Raw genomic sequence first — 24960 nt, 5'->3', positions numbered from 1 at the left:
ACATGGAAATATATGTAGGAGATAATGTTAAGTGGAAAAAAAACAAGGTAAAATAAGACCTACTACTCTGTGGAAATATGTATAGTGTGTTACATCTGATTAGATGATTTGAAGTGGTGTCAGATTTATTAGTTTTTTATATTTTTGGAGAAAATTGATTTTAAAAATTCATAACTTGATTTAAAAGAAAACAGAAAAGTATAGTATGGAATCACAGATCCTTGCATTTTCCCTCACTGATTTTCCATTTACCTTCTTTCATTGGGCTTTACTTTTCTTTACCAGTGCAATTTACTTTCTAGTTATCTGACTTATAATATAGCCATTTGCTAATAAAGAGTACCCTTTTAATGTTTAAATTGTAAAATCACAGCTCACATGGAGAAGCTCTACATGAATATAGTAGGAAAATAATTTTGGCATTGGGTGAAATTAACATATTGCTTTTAAAATACTTTGGAATTTAAGAAAAAAACACCCAATACATGCCTATTGTGAAAAACAAAACAGATCTTTTTCTTTGTTTGCACAATATATTCATGTAAAATATTTATACACACTCAGATTCTTAGCATATTTTGAATGGATGCTTTTGTTTTACAGAAATGGGATTATGCTCTATATTCCTTTCTTTTTTTCATATGTTATGGGTATCTTTCCATGTCATTCAGATCTACCTTATTTTTTTTAAAAAAGACTGCTTAGTAATTCATAGTGTGACTATTCTATAATTGATTAACCACTGTCATATTGGTTGTTTCTGATCTCTCGCTGTTGTAAACAGTTCTTCCCTGAATATCTTTGTATCATCTAATGTATATATGCAAGTATTCCTGTGGTTGATTCCCAGAACATATCAATAATACTTTTTAGAGACAGCTGAAACAGCAGTTAATTTTTTGAATTATTTAACATGTATTTTTTATGTAAATTAGTTAATTTTTTAAGCCAGCAATACTTGAAATTAAGTATTTTGTTCTCAAATCCCCTCTTTCATGTGAAAAAAATACAGTTTTTTGTTATCAACATAAATTGTCAGAAATTTCTAATAATGGCTAAATATACCTAAGTTTTTATGTTTTAGCCATGCTCTCTGGCTTTTGGCTCTGATGAAATTCAGTATTCTGGATATTTAATTATTTTTAAAGGCATTCTCTGTTGTTATAGTTTTAAATAATTTCCTCCCTTTATTCAAGGTTCTGTTGGTGCAACTAATATGAATGAACATAGTTCCCGTTCCCATGCCATCTTTACAATTACTATAGAATGCAGTGAAAAAGGCGTTGATGGTAACATGCATGTCAGGATGGGGAAGCTCCATCTTGTAGATCTTGCTGTAAGTAACAGGATGCTACTTAAGAATAACTCTTGTGATTTCTTTTTATTTTATAAATAAATAATAATTCAAGTGAAAAGGAGTGATAATATAATTTTTAAGTTTTCCCTGTGTATGTGTTTAACTTATTATTATTTTTTTAATATTTATTTATTTATTTGTCTGCGCCGGGTCTTAATTGTGGCACGTGGGATCTTCGATCTTTGTTGTGGCATGCGGGATCTTTAGTTGCGGCACACGAACTCTTAGTTGCGGCATGTGGGATCTAGTTCCCTGACCAGGGATTGAACCCGGGCTCCCTGCATTGGGAGTGTGGAGTCTTAGCCACTGGACCACTAGGGAAGTCCCCTTAACTTACTACTAATTATGGACTATTTCAAACCTATACAACGTAGATAGAATAGTATAATGATTTCTCATGTACCCATCACCCAACTTCAGCAATTATCAGTTCATGGCCAGTCCTATTTCATCTCTACCCTCAGCCACTTCTTCCCTTCCAGTATTATTTTGAAGTGAATTCCAGATATATTAGATCTTTTACCGTTAAAATACTTTTTTTAACTTTGGGAAGAATATTCTGTATTTTTTATTTTAGCTTTACTTCTGTCTCTGTTTATTGTAAGGGTTCAGAAAGACAAGCAAAAACTGGAGCTACTGGGCAGCGCCTGAAAGAAGCTACAAAAATCAATCTTTCACTTTCTACCCTTGGTAATGTTATTTCTGCCTTGGTTGATGGAAAAAGCACTCATGTGCCTTATCGTAACTCTAAATTGACTCGTCTTCTTCAGGATTCCTTAGGAGGAAATTCAAAAACCATGATGGTAAGACTTAATTGGTCGTATAGTTATCATCAGGAAAATTTAAGATTCCTGCTTATGCCAGTAGTTAATATTCATAACATTTAAAAAACTATTGATTATTTTACTTTTTAAAATTTGGAGTTATTTTTTCTAGTACACCATGTGTGCGAGTCTATAATTGTATTGTTTGGAAGCCTATGTGGTGGTGCCCTCTTTTTCAGGAAGACTGGAATGGAAATATATTCCAGAATTCTTTTTGATATGTTCATAATGGTAGTATTAATTTGTGTCAAGTGTAAAACGTTTTGTATTCCTAATTCAACAGTGTGCAAATATTGGACCAGCAGATTACAATTATGATGAAACCATCAGTACATTGCGGTATGCTAATCGTGCTAAGAATATTAAAAATAAAGCTAGAATTAATGAAGATCCAAAGGATGCTTTGCTTCGTCAGTTTCAGAAAGAAATAGAAGAACTGAAAAAAAAGCTTGAAGAAGGTAACATTTTCTCAAAATATTAATCTTAATGTTGGCTAAAAACATGTTGTTTAGCCAGTAAGTGTTCTAATAAAAAGCCACCTATTAAAAATTCTCTGAACCTCTAACATTGATATTTAAGGGAATATTTCTGCAAGGCAAATTGATACTTACATACTTTAACATTTCCATATTAAGCTCAAGTAGAATTATATAATATTTGTGTATTGATTTTTTTAAAAAAATTCATTTAATTTAAACCTCCATCTCAGTCCCCATGATCTTTTGTAAAGATTTCATATGTCCACTTATTAAATAATGAATTTTTATTTGTCTCTATATAAGAGCAAGTTCTACCATACATGTATTTAGCGAAAATGACCAGAGTTCTTTGTGATAGGTATCAGTCACTATTATTTGAAGTAAACAAAGCAATCAGAGAGTCATGGGTAAACCTAGTTTACTCTTAAGTAAAAATTCATTGCATGGCCTTGAAAATAATGCTTTCGTGTTTAAATTTGAACATGAGATTCTATTTTGGAAATTCTTTTCTAACAAGATATCATGTCAGAAGGTTAGAAAATTTGAAGACCTTATTCATTAGGGTGAGAAATTTACCAACCATCATTAGGCAGTCAGTGACTTCCTGAATCTTCGTGCTAAGAACTAACTAGCATAGGGCTCCTTTGCATACCAGGTGAATAAAGGGCTTTGAAATTGCCTCTTTTCAGTCTGTGGGGAAACTGGTTAGATCAGATATGAAATCCAGAGATGCCAACATCACAAATATATGGAGAAGGTGCTGATTCAGTAAATTTGAGTAAGATTATTGAGGAAAAGCAGTAATTGAGCTGCCTCTTAGATAATGGAATTTGGTATTTTAAATGTGACCACTAGGTGGTATTTATAGTCAGTATGTTTTAAAGATGTAAAATTTCTTAGATTTCTTAATATTGAGTTCATATCTTTATTTTGCTGACCCTTTTTTTTACATTTTTTTATTGTGGTAAAATATACATAACATAAAAATTACCGTTTTAACTATTTTTGTGTACAGTTCTGTGGCATTAAGTACATTCACATTATTCTGCAACCATCACCACCATCCATCTCCAGGACTTTTTAATCATCCCAAAATGAACCTCTGTACCCATTAAACACTAGCTCCCCATCCCTCTCTCTCCCTCAGTTCCTGGTAACCCACTGTTCTTTCTATTTCTATGAATTTGACTATTCTAGGTACCCCATGTAAGTAGAATCATATAATATGTCTCCTTTTGTGTCTGGCTTATTTTACTTAACATAATGTCCTCAGTGTTCATCCATATTGTTGCATGTGTCAGAATTTCCTTCCTTTTTAAGACTGAATAATATTCCATTGTGTGTATATACCATGTTTTGTTTATACCTTCATCTGTTGATGGACACTTGGGTTGCTTCTATCTTTTGACTATTGTGAATAGTGCTACTATGAATGTGGTGTACAAATTCCTGTTTGAGTCCTTGCTTTCAATTCTTTTGTTCTTTTGGGTATATACCCAGAGGTAGAATTGCTGGATAATATGGTAATGCTGACTTTATTTTTAATAAATTTCATTTTATTTATGCTCTTAGGACATATTGTTTTTATAATCCATTTAATAGAGTTAATCAGAAAAACAGTTAAAAAATAGGCAGAAACATTAAAAGCATAATTTTTTAACTTTTTATTTTGAAATAATTTTAGACTTATAGAAAACTCACAATAGCAAGGAGAGTTCTTATATACCTATTAGCCAGCTTCCCCTAATGTTAGCATCTTACATAACCATGGTACAATTATTGACACCAGGAAATTCACAGTGGTACAAACTTATTAACTAATCCACAGACCTTACTAGACTTTTGACAGTTTTCTCTCTAATGCCCTTTTCCTCTAGTCCAAGATCCAGTTGTGGATCACACATTGCATTTAGTTGTCATGTCTGTTTAGTTTCCACCAGTCTCCAATTCCTCAGTCTTTATTTGTTGTACATGATCTTGATGCTTTTGAAGAGTACTGGTCATGTATTTGTAGAATGTTCCTCAATTTGTATTTATTTATAGTTTTCTCATAATTATTCTGCAAATTTTCTCCACTATAAATCTACTATTTTATTATTTCCTTTGTAATCAATATGTACCTTGTGGAGAGATATTGGGTTGGCCAAAAAGTGCCTTCGGTTTTTAAGTAAAAATAAAAGACACATTTTTCATCTTCACCAAGAACTTTATTGAACAACATATTCACCCTTTTGTTCCAGTACCTTCTGCCATTGTTCAGGCAACTTCATAATTCCATCTTACCAAAACTTTTTATCTTTTTGAGCAAAGAACTGTTCTAGGTGCCTTTTATAGTCTTCCAGGGAATTGAAATTTCTTCCATTAAGAGAATTTTGTAAAGACCAAAATAAATGGAAATCTGAAGGTGCAATGTCAGGTGAATATGGCAGATGAATCAGAACTTCCCAGACAAGGTGTAACAGTTTTTGCCTGGTCATCAAAGAAACATGCCGTCTTGCGTTATCCTGATGGAAGATTATGCATTTTCTGTTGACTAATTCTGGATGCTTTTCATCGAGTGCTGCTTTCGGTTGGTAACTGGGAGCAGTACATGTTGGAATTAATCGTTTGATTTTCCGGAAGGAGCTCCCTTCCAGTAATAATAATAATAGAGGACTCCCTTCCAGTCCCACCATATGCACAACATCACCTTCTTTGGATGAAGACCGGCCTTTGGTGTGGTTGGTGGTGGTTCATTTAGCTTGCCCCACGATCTCTTCCATTCCACATTATTGTACAGTATCCGCTTTTCATTGCCCATCACGATTTGTTTTAAAAATGGGATGTTTTCATTACATTTGTGTAGAGAATCGCATTAGGATATACTGTCAAGAAGTTGTGTTTTTTTTTTCTGCTTAACTTATGTGGAACCCAAACATCAAAGCGATTAACATAACCAAGCTGGGGCAAATGATTTTCAACGCTTGATTTGCATGTTTTGAGTATGTCGGCTATCTCCTGCGTGGTATAACGTTGATTGTTCTCAGTTACTGTCTCGATTTGATTGCTGTCAACTTCAACTGGTTTACCAGACTGTGGAGCATCATCCAGTTAGAAATCTCCAGCACGACCCTTCACAAATCACTTTTGACACATTTGATCAGTCACAGCACCTTCTCCATACACTGCACAAATCTTTTTTTGCATTTCGGTTGCGTTTTTACCTTTCTTGAAATGATAAAGCATAATATGCCAAAAATGTTCCTTTTTTTCTTCCATCTTCAATATTAAAATGGGTACACAAAAATTCACCAGCTTTGATAAGTCTTTTTTTTAAATACACGTTGATGTGACAGCTGTCACATACAATCTAACAAAATTGTTTCAAATGAAGTTAAAGACAGCTAAGTGCTACTAGAGCCATCTTATGGAAAAAAACCGAATGAACCTTTTGTTAAATTATGTTTTATATTTTTACTTTTTAAATTTTATTTTTTATACAGCAGTTTCTTATTAGTTATCTATTTTATACATATTAGTGTATATATGTCTATCCCAGTCTCCCAGTTCATCCCACTGCCACCCACCCCCCGCTTGGTGTCCATATGTTTGTTCTCTACATCTGTGTCTCTGTTTCTGCTTTGCAAACCCGCCGAATGAACCTTTTGGCCAACCAAATTCTTTGAGACTATACAAAGGTCCTGTTTTTCATCATACTTTCTTCCACTAATGTTAGCATCCAACAGTAGTTTGTGCATTTGCTCAATGGTGACATTTTCTTCCCATTGTTCCTTCTAATGTTTAGTGTTTGGAGTGTCTGGAATTCTACTGTAAGGAAAAGCAGTCTCTTCTCCCCCACTTGTTTGTTTATTTGAGTATTTTTTATGTCAATATGGACTCATGGATAATTATTTTAGTCTGTGGGTTTATAATACAATAATATTATTTATTTTATTGTTCAGATTGTTCCAGCTTTGGCCATTAGGAGTTCCTTCAGGGTAGTTCATATATCCTGTCAACATGCTCCCATCAGTTTGTTTGTTTACTTGTTTTTTGAGCACTTCCTCACTTTCTGGCACCACAGATGCTTAGAGCTCATTTTTTTATTTTCCCTACCCTGGCCTTAAAATCATTTATTTCTCCCTGGCTCCTTTCATTGGAGAATGGTATTTAGAAACCAAGATTTAGGCATTAGGTGTGCTCATTGCTACCAGGGTGTCATTGTTTCTAGGCCTAAAGAACAAAATATGTTTAATGAATTTCTTCTCCCGAGACTCTGTGATTTCTTTCCATCTTTTATTTGTAGGTTCAAATATTATATTATGATTAGTGTATATTTTACTCCTCCCCCAGTTACTTTTATTTTCTTAGATATTTCATATATGGACAGTAGTAATTTTAAATAACTACTTTGAAGGTATTATAGCACTGATTTGCATTAATATTAGCTTAATCCCTTTTTTTGATTTTTTTAAGTTAACATATTTGTGTACAAATAAGCTCTTCTTCTTTTGAATTACTTCATGTGATATAGTCCTAAAAGTGGGATCATTGTGTTCGATGACAGTTTTATGGCCCTTAAAAAAATAAACAGGTTGAATGGATTTAAAATCTTAAACAGAAAACTAAGAAAATGCTCCCCAAAAGTGATCATATTTTTTAAAGACTGAAATAATAACTCTAACATGTAACATTTAGAACTGTACTTAAACTAATAATTTGAAATTTTAAATGGATCAGAATCTAACTTCTCTTTAGGAACTTTAAAAATAAAGCCTCTGTGTACATTGTATCTGTTTCTGAGGTTAGCATATCTGATATACTGTCTAGGAATATTAAAATAAGGTTTGTTTAGGGCACAAAAACTTAATGAAGAAAGTTTATATAGGCATTTCCTAAATAGCCAGTGACCTGGCACAGAATAAACATCATTGTATTAAATTTCTATTTAAGGGGAAGAAATATCAGGCTCTGATATCAGTGGGTCAGAGGAGGATGATGATGAAGAGGGTGAGGTTGGAGAAGATGGAGAGAAAAGGAAAAAAAGAAGGGGTAAGTTCATTTTAGTGTTCTGGAAATTAAATGAGATTGCTGCCTAATGATGGTTTAACATTCCTAAGACTGTCGAGTGCATGACTTTTATTTTGCCATTTTTAATTGTGGTAGCAATTAGAACAGAGGAAGTATGCCATATACCTGGTTAACTTTGCATTATTTTTTCCTCCTATACTGATCTCCTATTTCTAGATGAATCAGCATAAAATATGTTCTGGTTTTGTTTTTTTTTACAATTTAGAATTATAAAAATCTGTGATAGTGGATATACCATTTTAAAATTTCACATGGGATTTTAATTTAATGTGAGGACTTTTATTTATGTTAGGAATCTAAATTTTTAGGAAATTAGGATAATGTGAAATTTTTTTTTCAAACATGATTACGCTTTAATCATTGAATTTTTAAGTAATAAATTTGTAGAAGGATTGTATTTTTAATAGAATGTAAAATGTATTCTCTTTATAAAATGTACCCTCATTCTCACCTGTTACACTGGGCACTTGTTGCCAAGTACGAATTGAGACTGTGTTCATTGTGATAAAGATATAGATGACATGCAAAAGAGAGAGACATATTATAATGGCCTACATTTCAAATCCTTTAACCCTGAATATTTATTTCAGAACTCTCTTCCATTAATGTGGATCATTGTTTTCAAGCTGGTGCATATTTTGCTTGTCTTATTAAAATGTTCTTGCTGAAAATAAACCCATTGCTGTTTGATCAGGTGTCCCTAATTTAAAAGCCATAAAGAGTCCTTCAAAAGACAGGAAAAATATAATTTAGAGCAAGAGTTGGCAAGTAGTCTGCTGGCCAAATTCAGCCCACCACCTGTTTTTGTAAATAAAAGTTTATGAAACAGCCATGCTCATTTGTTTACATATGGTCTACAGCTGCCTTCACATGCGTCTGTCTGGCCTACAAAGCCTAAAGCACTTATCATCTGTCCCTTTACAGAAAATGTTTGCAGACCCCTGATTTAGAGAAGTGGTTTTGTGTTCACACCTATTTTTTCAGAGTAAAGTATTCAAAGCTAAAGCAGATGATAGATTTGTTAAAAATAAAGTTTTAAATAGAAAAAAATGCCACTGCTTAATATGTTAAAATATTTAATAGTAACATATCTTCCTTCCAGGCTTAGAAATTTTAAAAATTTCAGTAAGCCTTTCAAAGTTTTGCTGTGAAACCTTAAACATATATAATCACATCTGATAGTTTGATGTTTTGGAGGTGAAAGAGTGAAATTGAAGACAAACCAAACTGTCTGTATTAAAGGGTAATTTATCATTCCTGTAATTTTAATTGTTCGTGACTTTAAAATTTAAAACTCAGTTCCTTTAGCTTATCAACCTAAATGGTTTAAATAGACTTAAATGTCACCAAATGATTTGTTTATTTTTATTCTCTTCATTCCAACCCTCTGAATTACTATATTTTAAGTGAATAGTGGGATTTGCCCACAGTGGATACTTAAAGGAATAGAGTTTCTAATTCCCCTGTATAGCTTTGTAATTAGAGAATACTGCATAGAGTACCAAGACTGGTTTTAAGGGAAAGTAGGTTTTGGTTCTTTAATACAAAGCTTGATTGTCCTTTAAAATTCTTTCTTTGGAATTGAATTTTTCTCTGTGTATGTGTTCATTTTCTTGTTTCCTCTTTCTTTGGTTCCCGTTGGGCTCATTTCTTTGTCTTCCAGGCAGTAGCAGCAGCAGTAGTTCAGACTCCACATGTTCTGTCATAGAGAAACCTCTGGATAAGTTCTTGCCTAGTGAGTGGTAGCTCTTAAATTCTCTAACAGAGCTTTGGCTTTTCCATAACCCATGGGCTTCATTTGAGAAATGCTGCACCGCTCCCTGTCATTACTTAAAGAATACATGTTGGACTTCTCAGTAAAACAAAGCATGTGATGACTTTAGCTCCCCTCTTCATTGCTTCCAGTTAACCGTAATTGTTAAAACATATGCTTACGCTTATGTTTGAGACAATGGAAGAGAGATTCATGCTTTTGCAGTTGAGATAATGTAAAGAGAGCTAGTAAGCTGTATAAGAGAATAACTCTTGGTTCCTTTTTATGTTTCATGATACATCCTGGTCAGGTAAGGGACCTGTAATAACAAAATCCTGAATTTCTTAAGGTACACCTTATATTTGGAAGTACACCAGTGCCCTTTATAACATGTCTTATAGTTAAAAAGATTTTACTCCTTGGTGTCCTGTTCTTAGGGGTAGCTTAAGATTGAAAACTCCCTAATAAAGAAAAATGTAAAGTTTGAAGCAAGTAAAGATAAATTGAATGGTATTTTATTTCAAATGGCCATTTATCCTTATTTCTGAATTGCCTGATTGATTTTAAGAAACTTTCTAAGGTATGATTAGAGAATTCAGATCCACACGAAATTGTTATGCAGGATCTATCTATCTAGACTTATTTCAAACCTAAAGGCCTTTTCTTACACTGTAATTTAATAAATTAAGTTGAAAAGTATTATTAATTTTATGTATAATTTAGTTTTCAGAAGGAAAGAGAGTTGATACTTCCTTGTACTAGTTTGCAGCTTACTGCTTTTTAAAGCATTATCTGTATACCTACCTTTCCCAAACTAATAACAGAAACATTTGGTTATTGTTCTTATGCTTTTAGCTTGCTAGAGGAAGACTTCCAAGAATATTAGGAATTATTTTCTCTATTGCAATTCTTACATTTTACCAAGACAATTAATTTCATAGGCTAACCTATAAAATACATGAAATTGCTTTAGAAACCATGTGGAAGTCTCATTTTGTATTACAAACTGCAAAATATAGAAAATATCTGAGTGGGAGGCATTACAATTTAATTTTCTCTTTTAAAATTTTACTTTAATCCTTAGAAAGTAGTTACATCAAAGTATATTATGAAATGAGTTGTACCTTGTTCATTTCAAGCAGTTTTAGTTACTCTTTATATACCTGGCATATAACATTGAATTCTTTTGTTGCACTGTGGGTGTGTTGGTGAAGTGGAGAGATGGTTGTCCCAGCATGTGGTTGCTGTGCGTACCTTCCCTTTTAAAAATATGAATGGCCTTTTTTTTTTTAAGGTGTTCTTTGTTTGAACTATCAGTTGATCATTTACTTCTATAGAATCATTATTATAATTACCCTTAACAGTCTACTAATAGGTTGAATGCAAGTTTGTTATTATACAGGTGTACTTCACTTTATGCAATAAATGTTTTTTTCTGAAAAAATTGCTTATAAATCAAGTTGGGAAATCAATTGTATTGGGAGAACTTGCTGTCTTTAAAAATTCTTTATTAAATGCTTTTGTTTATCACATAATCACTACAGTTTACTCTAAACTCTAGTTGGTTGAAGTTTTTGTGTTGGATTTTCTTAAAGGGGGGCACACCTGTAATGTATCCTTCTATTAGAAGGTCATTGAATTGGGAAATTTCGAAAATGAACAATGTGACTTTTGCTACTTTTAACTTATTAATATTTAAAATTGGCTTAATTTTCTGTTTGCCCTTTTAGATTACTTCCCAGGTCTTAGCAGGTTCCCAATTCCATGTCCACCATTTGTTGCTGAACTGTTATGTTCGCAGGAGTTTGGGAGTCAGTGTGAGCTCTTAAGATTGATTTGAATTGTAATCTTACACTAAATCTTATTATCTTGCTTAAATTATTATCTCTGATTATGTTGAATATACTTTTCTTTTTGCATACAACTGCTCTATTTCAGTTTTTATAATGATTTATTCCTATACTTATACTATAAATAAATGCTGTTATACATTTTTCTTTGTTCTACAAAAGAAATAATGTTTTTTCTTTTTTTCCTCCTCATCTCTGTGCATATGCTTCCTGTCTACGGTTTGCTTACTACTTCTTATTGAAAGATCAAGCAGGTTGGTGTGATTGATTTGCACTCCATGTGGTACAATTATTTAAACTATAAAGAACTTTGTTGTTTAACCACATTACATTTTTTTTATTTAATGATTTTTTTTAACAAGGTAAGTATCTGTCTTTGTATTTTAAAATATATTTCAACTTTAGCATTTTTTTTAAAAAAAACTTCCTTTTTTACTAAATTCTTTTTTTTTTAATTTATTTCAGTTTTTATTGAGGAAGGTATTAGGAACTTTTTTTTTCAATTTTATTTTTATTTTTTATACAGCAGGTTCTTATTAGCTATCCATTTTATACATATTAGTGTGTACATGTCAATCCCAATCTCCCAATTCATCCCATCCCCTACCCCCACCCCCCCACCCCCTGCCACTTTCCCCGCTTGGTGTCCATATGTTTGTTCTCTACATCTGTGTCTCAATTTCTGCCCTGCAAACCAGTTCATCTCTACCATTTTTCTAGGTTCCACATATATGCGTTAATATACAATATTTGTTTTTCTCTTTATGACTTACTTCACTCTGTATGACAGTCTCTAGATTCATCCACATCTCAATAAATGACCCAATTTCGTTCCTTTTTATGGCTGAGTAATATTCCATTGTATATATGTACCACAACTTCTTTATCCATTCTTCAGTCAATGGGCATTTAGGTTGCTTCCATGACCTGGGTATTGTAAACAGTGCTGCAGTGAACATTGGTGTGCATGTGTCTCTTTGAATTATGGTTTTCTCTGGGTATATGCCCAGTAATGGGATTGCTGCATCATATGGTAATTCTATTTTTAGTTTTTTAATGAACCTCCATATTGTTCTCCATAGTGGCTGTATCAATTTACATTCCCACCAACAGTGCAAGAGGGCTCCCTTTTCTCCATACCCTCTCCAGCATTTGTTGTTTGTAGATTTTCTGATGATGCCCATTCTAACTGGTGTGAGGTGATACCTCATTGTAGCTTTAACTTGCATTTTTCTAATAATTAGTGATGTTGAGCAGCTTTTCATGTGCTTCTTGGCCATCTGTATGTCTTCTTTGGAGAAATGTCTATTTAGATCTTCTGCCCATTTTTGGATTGGGTTGTTTGTTTTTTTAATATTGAACTGCATGAGCTGTTTATATATTTTGGAGATTAATCCTTTGTCCGTTGATTCATTTGCAAATATTTTCTCCCATTCTGAGGGTTGTCTTTTAGTCTTGTTTGTAGTTTCCTTTGCTGTGCAAAAAGCTTTTAAGTTTCAGTAGGTCCCATTTGTTTATTTTTGTTTTTATTTCCATTACTCTAGGAGGTGGATCAAAAAAGATATTGCTGTGATTTATGTCAAAGAGTGTTCTAACTTTGTTTTCCTCTAAGAGTTTTATAGTGTCTGGTCTTACATTTAGGTTTCTAATCCATTTTGGGTTTATTTTTATGTATGGTGTTAGGGAGTGTTCTAATTTCATTCTTTTACATGTAGCTGTCCAGTTTTCCCAGCACCACTTATTTGAAGAGACTGTCTTTTTTCCATTGTATATCCTTACCTGCTTTGTCATAGATTAGTTGACCATAGGTGTGTGGGTTTATCTCTGGGCTTTATATCCTTTTCCATTGATCTGTATCTCTGTTTTTCTGCCAGTACCATATTGTCTTGATTACTGTAGCTTTGTAGTATAGTTTGAAGTCAGGGAGTATGATTCCTGCAGGTTCATTTTTTTCCCTCAAGACTGCTTTGGCTATTCGGGGTCTTTTGTGTCTCTATACAAATTTTAAGATGTTTTGTTCTAGTTCAGTAAAAAATGCCATTGGTAATTTGATAGGAATTGCATTGAATCTGTAGATTGCTTTGGGTAGTATAGTCATTTTCACAATATTGATTCTTCCAATCCAAGAACATGGTATATCTCTCCATCTGTTGGTATCATCTTTAATTTCTTTCATCAGTGTCTTACAGTTTTCTGCATACAGGTCTTTTGTCTCCCTAGGTAGGTTTATTCCTAGGTATTTTATTCTTTTTGTTGCAATGGTAAATGGGAGTGTTTCCTTAATTTCTCTTTCAGATTTTTCATCATTAGTGTATAGGAATGCAAGAGATCTCTGTGCATTAATTTTGTATCCTGCAACTTTACCAAATTCATTGATTAGCTCTAGTAGTTTTCTGGTGGCATCTTTAGGATTCTCTATGTATAGTATCATATCATCTGCAAACAGTGACAGTTTTACTTCTTCTTTTCCAATTTGTATTCCTTTTATTTCTTTTTCTTCTCTGATTGCCGTGACTAGGACTTCCAAAACTATGTTGAATAATAGTGGTGAGAGTGGACATCCTTGTCTTGTTCCTGATGTTAGAGGAAAAGCTTTCAGGTTTTCACCATTGAGAATGATATTTGCTGTGGGTTTGTTGTATATGGCCTTTATTATGTTGAGGTAGGTTCCCTCTATGCCCACTTTCTGGAGAGTTTTTATCATAAATGGGTGTTGAATTTTCTTTTTCTGCATCTATTGAGATGATCATATGGTTTTATTCTTCAGTTTGTTAATATGTTGTATCACATTGATTGATTTGCATATATTGAAGAATCCTTGCATCCCTGGTATAAATCCCACTTGACCATGGTGTATGATCCTTTTAATGTGTTGTTGGATTCTGTTTGCTAGTATTTTGTTGAGGATTTTTGCACCTATATTCAAGAGTGATATTGGTCTGTAACTTTCTTTTTTTGTAGTATCTTTGGTTTTGGTATCAGGGTGATGGTGGCCTCATAGAATGCATTTGGGAGTGTTCCTTCCTCTGCAATTGTTTGGAAGAGTTTGAGAAGGATGGGTGTTAGCTGTTCTCTAAATGTTTGATATAATTCACCTGTGAAGCCATCTGGTCCTGGACTTTTGTTTGTTGGAAGATTTTTAATCACAGTTTCAATTTCATTACTTGTGATTGGTCTGTTCATATTTTCTATTTATTCCTGGTTCAGCCTTGGAAGGTTATACCTTTCTAAGAATTTGTCCGTTTCTTCCAGGTTGTCCATTTTATTGGCATAGAGTTGCTTGTAGTAGTCTCTTAGGATGCTTTGTAATTCTACGGTGTCCATTGTAACTTCTCCTTTTTCATTTCTAATTTTATTGATTTGAATCCTCTCCCTCTTTTTCTTGATGAGTCTGGCTAATGGTTTATCAATTTTGTTTATCTTCTCAAAGAACTAGTTTTTAGTTTTATTGATCTTTATGATTTCTTTCCTTCTACTAACTTTGGGTTTTGTTTGTTCTTCTTTCTCTAGTTCCTTTAGGTGTAAGGTTAGATTGTTTGAGATTTTTCTTGTCTCTTAAGGTAGGCTTGTGTTGCTATAAACTTCCCTCTTAGAACTGCTTTTGCTACATCCCATAGGTTTTGGATCGTTGTGTTTTCGTTGTCATTTGTCTCGGTATTTTTTGATTTCCTCTTTGATTTCTTCGGTGATCTCTTGGTTATATAGTAGCGTATTGTTTTAGCCTCCATGTGTTTGTGCTTTTTACGGTTTTTTCCCTGTAATTGATTTCTAATGTCATAGCGTTGTGGTCTGAAAAGATGCTTGATATGATTTCAATTTTCTTACATTTACAGAGGCTTGATTTGTGACCCAAGATGTGATCTGTCCTGGAGAATGTTCCATGCGCACTTGAGAAGAAAGTGTAATCTGTTTTTGGATGGAAAGTCCTATAAATATCAATTAAATCTATCTGGTCTGTTGTGTCATTTAAACCTTGTGTTTCCTTAGTAATTTTCTGTTTGGCTGATCTGTCCATTGGTGTAAGTGAGGTGCTAAAGTACCCCACTATTATTGTGTTACTGTCGATTTCCTCTTTTATAGCTGTTAGCACTTGCCTTATGTATTGAGGTGCTCCTATGTTGGGAGTATATATGTTTATAATTGTTATATCTTCTTCTTGGATTGATCCCTTGATCACTATGTAGTGTCCTTCCTTGTCTCTTGTAACATTCTTTATTTTAAAGTCTATTTTATCTGATATGAATATTGCTACTCCAGCTTTCTTTTGATTTCCATTTGCATGGAATATCTTTTTCCATCCCCTCACTTTCGGTCTGTATGTGTCCCTAGGTCTGAAGTGGGTCTCTTGTAGACAGCATATATATGGGTCTTGTTTTTGTATCCATTCAGTGAGCCTGTGTCTTTTGGTTGGAGCATTTAATCCATTCACGTTTAAGGTAATTATCGATATGTATGTTCCTATGACCATTTTCTTAATTGTTTTGGGTTTGTTTTTGTAGGTCCTTTTGTTCTGTTGTGTTTCCCACTTAGAGAAGTTCCTTTAGCATTTGTTGTAGAGCTGGTTTGGTAGTGCTGAATTCTCTTAACTTTTGCTTGTCTGTAAAGCTTTTGATTTCTCTGTTGAATCTGAATGAGATTCTTGCTGGGTAGAGTAATCTTGGTTGTAGGTTCTTCCCTTTCATCACTTTAAGTATATCATGCCACTCCCTTCTGGCTTGTAGAGTTTCTGCTGAGAAATCAGCTGTTAATCTTATGGGAGTTCCCTTGTTTGTTATTTGTCGGTTTTCCCTTGCTGCTTTCAATAATTTTTCTTTGTCTTTAATTTTTGTCAATTTGATTGCTATGTGTCTCGGCGTGTTTCTCCTGTATGGGACTCTCTGTGCTTCCAGGACTTGGGTGGCTATTTCCTTTGCCATGTTAGGGAAGTTTTCGACTATAATCTCTTCAAATATTTTCTCTGGTCCTTTCTTTCCCTCTTGTCCTTCTAGGACCCCTATAATGCGAATGTTGCTGTGTTTAATGTAGTCCCAGAAGTCTCTTAGGCTGTCTTCATTTCTTTTCATTCTTTTTTCTTTATTCTGTTCTGCAGCAGTGAATTCCACCATTCTGTCTTCCAGGTCACCTATCCATTCTTCTGCCTCAGTTATTCTGCTATTTATTCCTTCTAGTGTATTTTTCATTTCAGTTATTGTATTGTTCATCTCTGTTTGTTTGTTCTTTAATTCTTCTAGGTCTTTGTTAAACATTTCTTGCATCTTCTTGATCTTTGCCTCCATTCTTTTTCCAAAGTCCTGGATCATCTTCACTATCATTATTTTGAGTCCTTTTTCTGGGACGTTGCCTATCTCCACTTCATTTAGTTGTTTTTCTGGGGCTTTATCTTGTTCCTTCATCTGGTACATAGCCTTCTGCTTTTTCATCTTGTCTATCTTTCTGTGAATGTGGGGTTTTTCCCACAGGCTGCAGGATTGTAGTTCTTCTTGCTTCTGCTGTCTGCCCTCTAGGAACATTTTTGTTTCCAAATAATCTTCTTAAGGGAACAGTTCAGAAATAATTAGATTGATAGTGACAAACACATTGGATATTCTAGAACTAATTAACAAAATAGACAACAAAACCGCATGGTGTAATCATTTTTCTAAATTCTTAAAGACCCATTAAGCCAAATTTTAGAAATACAAATATAAGTGATTTCATATTCAAGATTTTTCTCCTTTTTTTAAAAAAAAATTTTTTTTAAAAAAAGAGTGTTCTGAGTGGGAATGAGTATCCCTTCATTCATACATAGAAAGTAAAATCTGTATGAATATAGAGGTGAGTGACATGACACACCTGACATCACTGTGTCAAAGCAGTCCCTCCTGCCCTAACTCAGAGCAGCTTCCTTTCCAACTCTCCGATCAGCATTCATGGCATCACTGCCCTTTCCTTCACCAGAGCTCACAACATTTGCTCTGAATCTTCCCTTTTCTTGCCAGTCTCTTCCCATTTACTATCAATTTTTCATACAAGGTGCCTCCCAGGAATGTTGCTTCTTCTTCATAAGCCCAGCCAGTTCTCAAGGATAATACCTCAACCCCTGTACAAGAGTCCATTCTGGTCTTCCTGCTTCCACTCAAATCTCCTGGGCTCAGAAGTGCTGGCGTGCTCTTCTTCATCTTTAATTTTTATCACACAGTTCTACTGCTTGAGAAATAGCACTCCAAGGCCCTTATTATCTGACTTACCCTCTACAAACGCATAGCTCATTACTTTAAAAAAGATATTCTGTTACAGGTCCCTTTAAGGCTGTATTGTCTACCATACCTAATGCTAAGTTTTGATGGAAATCCATCAACATGGTATCATACTCATCCCTGCCTTCTTACCAGAAAATAATGACCATAATTTCACCATTAACCTTTCACTTAACCTTTTACCTTTTTTTAAAGTGAGGAATCAAACGTCTGGTTATGTATGCTCATGGGTGCTCGTATAATGAAAATGAAATTAATTCAGTTAACACTTCCTGAAATTCTTCTCTTTAACTTTACCTTGCCAAAGTTCACCTTCACAGTTTTGGTTAGAGCACATGGTAGAGGAGAAGTTAAAATATTACCACTCTGGTTTGGCTCAATTAAATACTCTATGACATTAAAATTCTTTTTAGATTTTTTTACCTGAAATTTTGTGCTGAAAATTTACACTTTTAGAAAAAGAAAGTTTGTTTTTTGGTTGGTTGGTTGGTTTGGTTCATTAATATTTTTTAAAAATCTTAAAAAAAACCAGTGTAAACGTAACTTTTCATGATACCATGTTTTTAAGTGCCTGGTTAGGAGAGTTGGTACCTATTCACATTTAGCTTAAAATATTATTTGGGGAGAAATATGATTTATTGGACTGATTCCGGCTAAAATAATATGTTACTTGAATATCAGAGTTTTGAAACTGAACCTAGCTATATATATGCATGGTCATCTTTATGAAAATGGTATGAGAGCACAATAAGATTTTTGCTGCTAAAACATCAGTTTGAAAATATTACCTGAATGGTTTTGAATAACTAATGCAATTCAGGCATAGTAGTAATTCATCAATATGCATGTGCTTTTGTATTTCTACCTATAAAATTTTTTTTTTATTTTACTGCTTCTTTATGGGTCTGGAAACTGTATGTTTTTATTTTGTTGTTGTTTTTTACATCTTTATTGGAGTATAATTGCTTTACAATGGTGTGTTAGTTTCTGCTTTATAACAAGGTGAATCAGTTATACATATACATATGTTCCCGTATCCTCCCTCTTGCGTCTCCCTCCCTCCCACCCTCCCTGTCCCACCCATCCAGGTCATCACAAAGCATCGAGCTAATCTCCCTGTGCTATGCGGCTGCTTCCCACTAGCTATCTGTTTTACGTTTGGTAGTGTACATATGTCCATGCCACTCTCTCACTTTGTCACAGCTTACCCTTCCCCCTCCCCATATCTGCAAGTCCATTCTCTAGTAGGTCTGTGTCTTTATTCCCGCCTTACCCCTAGGTTCTTCATGACGTTTTTTTTTTCTTATATTCCATATATATGTGTTAGCATACGGTATTTGTCTTTCTCTTTCTGACTTCACTCTGTATGACAGACTCTAGGTCCATCCACCTCACTACAAATAACTCAAGTTCACTTCTTTTTATGGCTGAGTAATATTCCATTGCATATATGTGCCACATCTTCTTTATCCATTCATCCAATGGTGGACACTTAGGTTGTTTCCATCTCCTGGCTATTGTAAGTAGAGCTGCAATGAACATTTTAGTACATGACTCTTTTTGAATTATGGTTTTCTCAGGGTATATGCCCAGTAGTGGGATTTCTGGGTCATGTGGTAGTTCTATTTTTATTTTTTTAAGGAACCTCCATACTGTTCTCCATAGTGGCTGTACCAATTCACATTCCCACCAGCAGTGCAGGAGTGTTCCCTTTTCTCCACGCCCTCTCCAGCATTTATTGTTTCTAGATTTTTTGGTGATGGGCATTCTGACCAGTGTGAGATGATATCTCATTGTAGTTTTGATTTGCATTTCTCTAATGATGTTGAGCATTCTTTCATGTGTTTGTTGGCAATAGGAAACTGTATGTTTTTAACTAACAAAACAATTGCAACCCTAGGAACCTAAAAAATTAATGTACATGTGTCAATCAGACCATTTACTCTATACTCCTATGGTTTTCACACATACATTTTTTAATCTTAACATATTTGCCATTTTTTCTTTAAATATTTACAATTTTGGAGTGGAAAGGAAGTTATAATTTTTTAGTGCATACACTTACTTTATACCTGAACTTATAGTTTCCCCCCTCAAATTTCTAAGAAATAGTATTACTGATGGGAAATCCTTTCTAGGAATTCATTGGGAATAGGAGTTAGATTACTTTTTAAAATTATTTCTTAACAGTGTAATTCAGAATGTTCAGTATAGGTGATTGTGCCAAAGAATCCAACAGAGTCAGGTCTATGGCCTGACTTTGGGATTGCAGTGAATCACACCACACCGAAGCGTGAATTTGGATCAGTGCTTTTGTTTACTCTTCTATTTAACTTACTTGTTTTGTGGCTTTAGTTTGCTTTGGACTTTCTTGTATTTCTATAGAAGTGAAGGGTAATGTATTTTAAACCTTTGGGGGTTTTATATGATTTTAACCCAAAGAATTAAAGCCTGTGAATGATTCATCGTCTCTTGGTTCCTGAAAGAGTTTATTCAGATATATATCTCCATCATCTTTATTTTTCAGTTCTCTTTCCTTGTTAGCATGAGGGGTTAGCTTTTGGTGGAGACATTAACAGTTTATAAAAAACTCTTCTTCTTTACACTCTTCTGTGGTCCTCTGGGAAGGAAGTTAAGAATGACAGAAAGCTTTCAGGAGAGCCTCAGACCAATTCTACGAAAAATTTGATTGTTTTTCTGAAGGAAAATATGTTTCAAAGAAATTGTATTACCAGAAATGAATTATCTTTGATTCAGTTTCATAACCAGTTTAATAAGCTAGTTTTTCTTTTCTCTTTCTTAGTTTTTCATTTTAATTTCATGATTTTTAAATTCAGTAAAATTTATTGAACGTCTATTATATGTACATAAAACACTCTACTAGACATTATAATCAAAATAATCATTTTGAAGCTGTATTTCTTAGCTGCATTATTTTGTAGTATTTCTACTTACATTTGACACTAGGAATGTTTAATCTGACTTAGGGAGATTTAGGATCCTGAGTTTGACATCATAACAAGCTGTTTTAGTTCATTTAAGGTATGATGATATATTGTGACAGCAACTGTAAAATGCCTGTTTAATTCATATGTAACTGTTACATAATTAGTATAGAGTTACTTCCTTTAAAAGTATACTATGAAGTAAAATACTTTCAAGTAATTTTATCAAACACAATTTTAGAAAACCTCTGAAAATATATGTTAAAAACTACTTAAAAATTCTGCCTGATATTTTTATCTGTACATTTTATACCTATATGGGGCTTTTTTAAAAAAAATTTATTTATTTATTTATTTATTTTTGGCTGCATTGTGTCTTCCTTGCTGTGCGCGGGCTTTCTCTAGTTGTGGCGAGCGGGGGCTATTCTTTGTGGTGTGTGGGCTTTTTTTTTTTTTAAGAATCAATTCTGTCTATTTATTTTTGGTTGTGTTGGGTCTTTGTTGCTGCACGTGGGCTTTCTCTAGTTGCGGAGAGCAGGGGCTACTCTTCATTGCGGTGCGAGGGCTTCTCATTGTGGTGGCTTCTCTTGTTGCAGAGCACTGGCTCTAGATGCGCGGGCTTCAGTAATCGTGGCATGCGGACTCAGTAGTTGTGGCTCGCGGGTTCTAGAGCGCAGGCTCAGTAGTTGTGGCACACAAGCTTAGTTGCTCCACGGCATGTGGGATCTTCCCAGACCAGAGCTCGAATGCGTGTCCCCTGCATTGGCAGGTGGATTCTTAACCACTGTGCCACCAGGGAAGTCCCTTTGTGGCTTTTATTTATTCATTTATTTTAATAAATTTTGTGGGGAGGTGTTTTGAGAAGCCACTTGATTTTGTACCTGGTTATCAGAAAAAAGTAACTAAATAATCATATTGCTTTTTTGACGATATGTGTTATTTGGGGACATACAAATATCTTTGCTTTTTTTATTTATTTAGTTTTCCTGTTTATCTTTCTCTTTTTTTTCCCTGCTAATCTCTTATGCTTCTTTTTCACTTACTTCTGTTCTTAGTTTTCACTGCACAGTTGGACAACAGTTTGAATTTAGCAGTTAGTTAAAAAGATCTTCTAGGGACATAATAAATAGAAATAAAATATATTATTCAGTTGATTTCCTTAAAATTTTGACATTTGATTTTCTTTTCATGAGGAATGTATCTTTTATATTGAAGATAATTTATGTGTCTGAAGCATTCACTCTGAAGTGACTGTTGGAATTATATGACTCAAATAGGTAAAAAGAAAGTTTCCCCAGATAAAATGGTTGAAATGCAAGCAAAAATTGATGAGGAGAGAAAAGCACTTGAAACAAAGCTTGACATGGAAGAAGAAGAAAGAAACAAGGCTAGAGCTGAGTTAGAGAAACGGGAAAAAGATCTTCTTAAGGCCCAGTGAGTATTACTGAATTGAGATGGATTTGTGATTTAAATTTCCTGGTTTTTCTCATAGGATGTATAAGCAAGAAAATTGAATAGTAATTAAAAGCAATACTACACAGTTGTGTATTTAATAGAGATGTTATATAATTTTATTCCTATTTTGAAATTTTACATCCAAATCCTTGTTAAATTTGGGGAAATTTAGTAGAACAGTAGATAATTGATGGATACAGAGTGTTCTCATTTTAATTAACAGACAAGAGCATCAGTCTTTGCTAGAGAAATTATCTGCACTGGAGAAGAAGGTAATTGTTGGTGGTGTTGATTTGTTGGCAAAAGCTGAGGAACAAGAGAAACTTCTTGAAGAATCCAACATGGAATTGGAAGAAAGGAGGAAAAGAGCAGAGCAACTTCGCAGAGAACTTGAGGAAAAGGAGGTAATGTAAATTTTTGTTTCTGGTTGATGCTTCACCTAAGGTATTTAACTTTTCTAGTGAAAAGCTGAATATCTATAATCTTAATAAAATTAAAAAAAATAAATTTATTTACTTTTAGCTGTGTTGGGTCTTCGTTGCTGCGGGTGGGCTTTCTCTAGTTGCGGAGAGCAGGGGATACTCTTTGTTGCAGTGCACAGGCTTCTCATTGCAGTGGCTTCTCTTGTTGCGGAGCAGGGGCTCTAGGCACACAGGCTCAGTAGTTGTGGCATGCGGGCTTAGTTGCTCTGTGGCAGGTGGGATCTTCCCGGATCAGGGCTCAAACCCATGTCCCCTGCATTTGCAGGTGGATTCTTAACCACTGCGCCACCAGGGAAGTCCCAGGTGCACAGGCTTCACATTGCGGTGGCTTCTCTTGTTGTGGAGCATGGGTTCTAGGCATGTGGGCTTCAGTAGTTGTGGCACGTGGACTCAGTAGTTGTGGCTTGTGGGCTCTAGAACACAGGCTCAGTAGTTGTGGTGCATGGGCTTAGTTCCTCCACAGCATGTGGGATCTTCCCGGACCAGGGATCAAACCCATGTCCCCTGCATTGGCAGGTGGATTCTTAACCACTGTGCCACCAGGGAAATCCCTTAAAATTTTAAAGCATATCTGTGGATTGCTTTGAAAGGAATAGTTGCTAAACATTTATGTCATTTGTTAAATAATTAAACTTGTGATTTAATGAATAAAATTATTCTGAAGTTTATCACTTTATGTCATAGCAAGAACGCTTGGATATTGAAGAAAAGTATACCAGTTTGCAAGAAGAAGCTCAAGGAAAGACCAAGAAGTTAAAGAAAGTTTGGACTATGCTGATGGCTGCAAAGTCAGAGGTTGGTCTTTAAGAAGTTACCTATTATTGTAGTTTGAATTTTTTAGAAAAGAATTTCTTTGATTAAGTATGATTAAGAATCCTAAAGGAATCATAATATGTGCTTACAATTTTAAAGAAGTAAAATTTTTGCCTTTATTTGCAATTTTTAATTTCAGCTGTTAAGCTAAATTGTTTATTTCCAACCTTAACTAATAACATGGAATAGACAATGATAGATAGTGTTACTCTGTCCATTGTTTTTGTGAAAGAACTGGGTAAGCTCTTACAAGGTTTCCTAGACCACTGCCCTATGTCAGATGGAATTGTTTTGTATTTAAAATCTTGTTTGTCCTTAGTATTTTCATTGATTTTCCGTTAGATGGCCGATCTCCAACAGGAACATCAGAGGGAAATTGAAGGCCTTTTGGAGAACATTCGACAACTTAGCCGGGAGCTTCGACTTCAGATGCTTATTATTGATAATTTTATACCTCAGGATTATCAGGTAAGTGGGAATTTCTCTGTCTTAGGTATTAGGTCACTTGGCTGGGGTTAAGGACTAAAGAAATATAATTTCTAATTTAATTAATGGTAAATATTTACATTTCAGTTGCTGATGATAAAATTTTCTTGAACTAATGGCCATCACATTTCACTTCAGCTGTTAACTGTTCTTAATACATAATTCTCTGTTTGAGTAACTAAGTACCTGAATAAGAATTTCTTAGTCCTGGGAGGAAGGCCAAATTCATGTAATTCATGTAAAGACATAGGTCCTGTTTATTCTTTCAACATTCTTTATCCTATAATTAGAATAAACAAAACTCCTGTGCGAACCTTTTCTCCTTGTTTATGGATGCTAATTCTGTGTGTGTGTGTGGGCAGGGGAATGGTAAAACATACATAAAATTTACCATTTTAACTATTTTTTTTTTTACATCTTTACTGGAGTATAATTGCTTTACAATGGTGTGTTAGTTTCTGCTGTACAACAAAGTGAATCAGCTATAAGTACACATATATCCCCGTATCACCTCCCTCTTGCATCTCCCTCCTACCCTCCCTATCCCATCCCTCTAGGTGGTCACAGAGTATTGAGCTGATCTCCCTGTGCTACGCAGCAGCTTCCCACTAGCTATCTATTTTACATTTGGTAGTGTATATATGTCCATGCCACTCTCTTACTTCTTCCCAGCTTCCCCTTCCCCCACTGTATCCTCAAGTCCGTTCTTTACGTCTGCATCTTTATTCCTGCCCTGCCTCTAGGTTCATCAGTACCGTGTTTTTAGATTCCATGTATGTGTGTTAGCATATGGTATTTGTTTTTCTCTTTCTGACTTACTTCACTCTGTATGACAGAGTCTAGGTCCATCGACCTCACTACAAATAACTCAATTTCGTTCCTTTTTATGGCTGAGTAATATTCCACTGTATATATGTGCCACATCTTCTTTAACCATTCATCTCTTGATGGACATTTAGGTTGCTTCCATGTCCTGGCTATTGTAAATAGTGCTGCAGTGAACTATTTTTAAGAGTACAGTTCATTGACATTAAGTACATTCACAGTGTTGTGCAGTGATCACTACCATCCATCTCTAGATGTATGCTAACTCTAAATACTAGTATAATTTAAAAATCTTAGCCTCTATTATTCTTTTCCCCACATTTCTGTCTTTCCAGTATATTTTAGTGAACTTTAACATTGATTTTTTTAACATCTTTATTAGAGT

General features: G+C 34.3%; 1 protein-coding gene across 1 annotated transcript in view; it reads left to right on the top strand.

The window, feature by feature from the left end:
- The window catches only part of KIF3A (kinesin family member 3A), a gene marked incomplete at its 5' end in the record, with an annotated part of 87558 nt that overhangs the window by 56333 nt on the left and 6265 nt on the right, over positions 1-24960 (top strand). Inside the window, 9 exon segments of the mRNA XM_082651250.1 lie at positions 1197-1336; positions 1963-2160; positions 2465-2639; positions 7593-7691; positions 9394-9465; positions 21792-21948; positions 22193-22373; positions 23136-23246; positions 23607-23732. Coding sequence (XP_082507376.1) covers positions 1197-1336; positions 1963-2160; positions 2465-2639; positions 7593-7691; positions 9394-9465; positions 21792-21948; positions 22193-22373; positions 23136-23246; positions 23607-23732 — 1259 coding nt within the window.

Source organism: Grampus griseus, assembly GCF_964374135.1.
Source record: "Grampus griseus genome assembly, chromosome: 3".
NCBI classification, from domain to species: domain Eukaryota; kingdom Metazoa; phylum Chordata; class Mammalia; order Artiodactyla; family Delphinidae; genus Grampus; species Grampus griseus.
The sequence above is the reverse complement of the archived record's forward strand: the minus strand, read 5'-3'. Positions and strand labels throughout refer to the sequence as shown.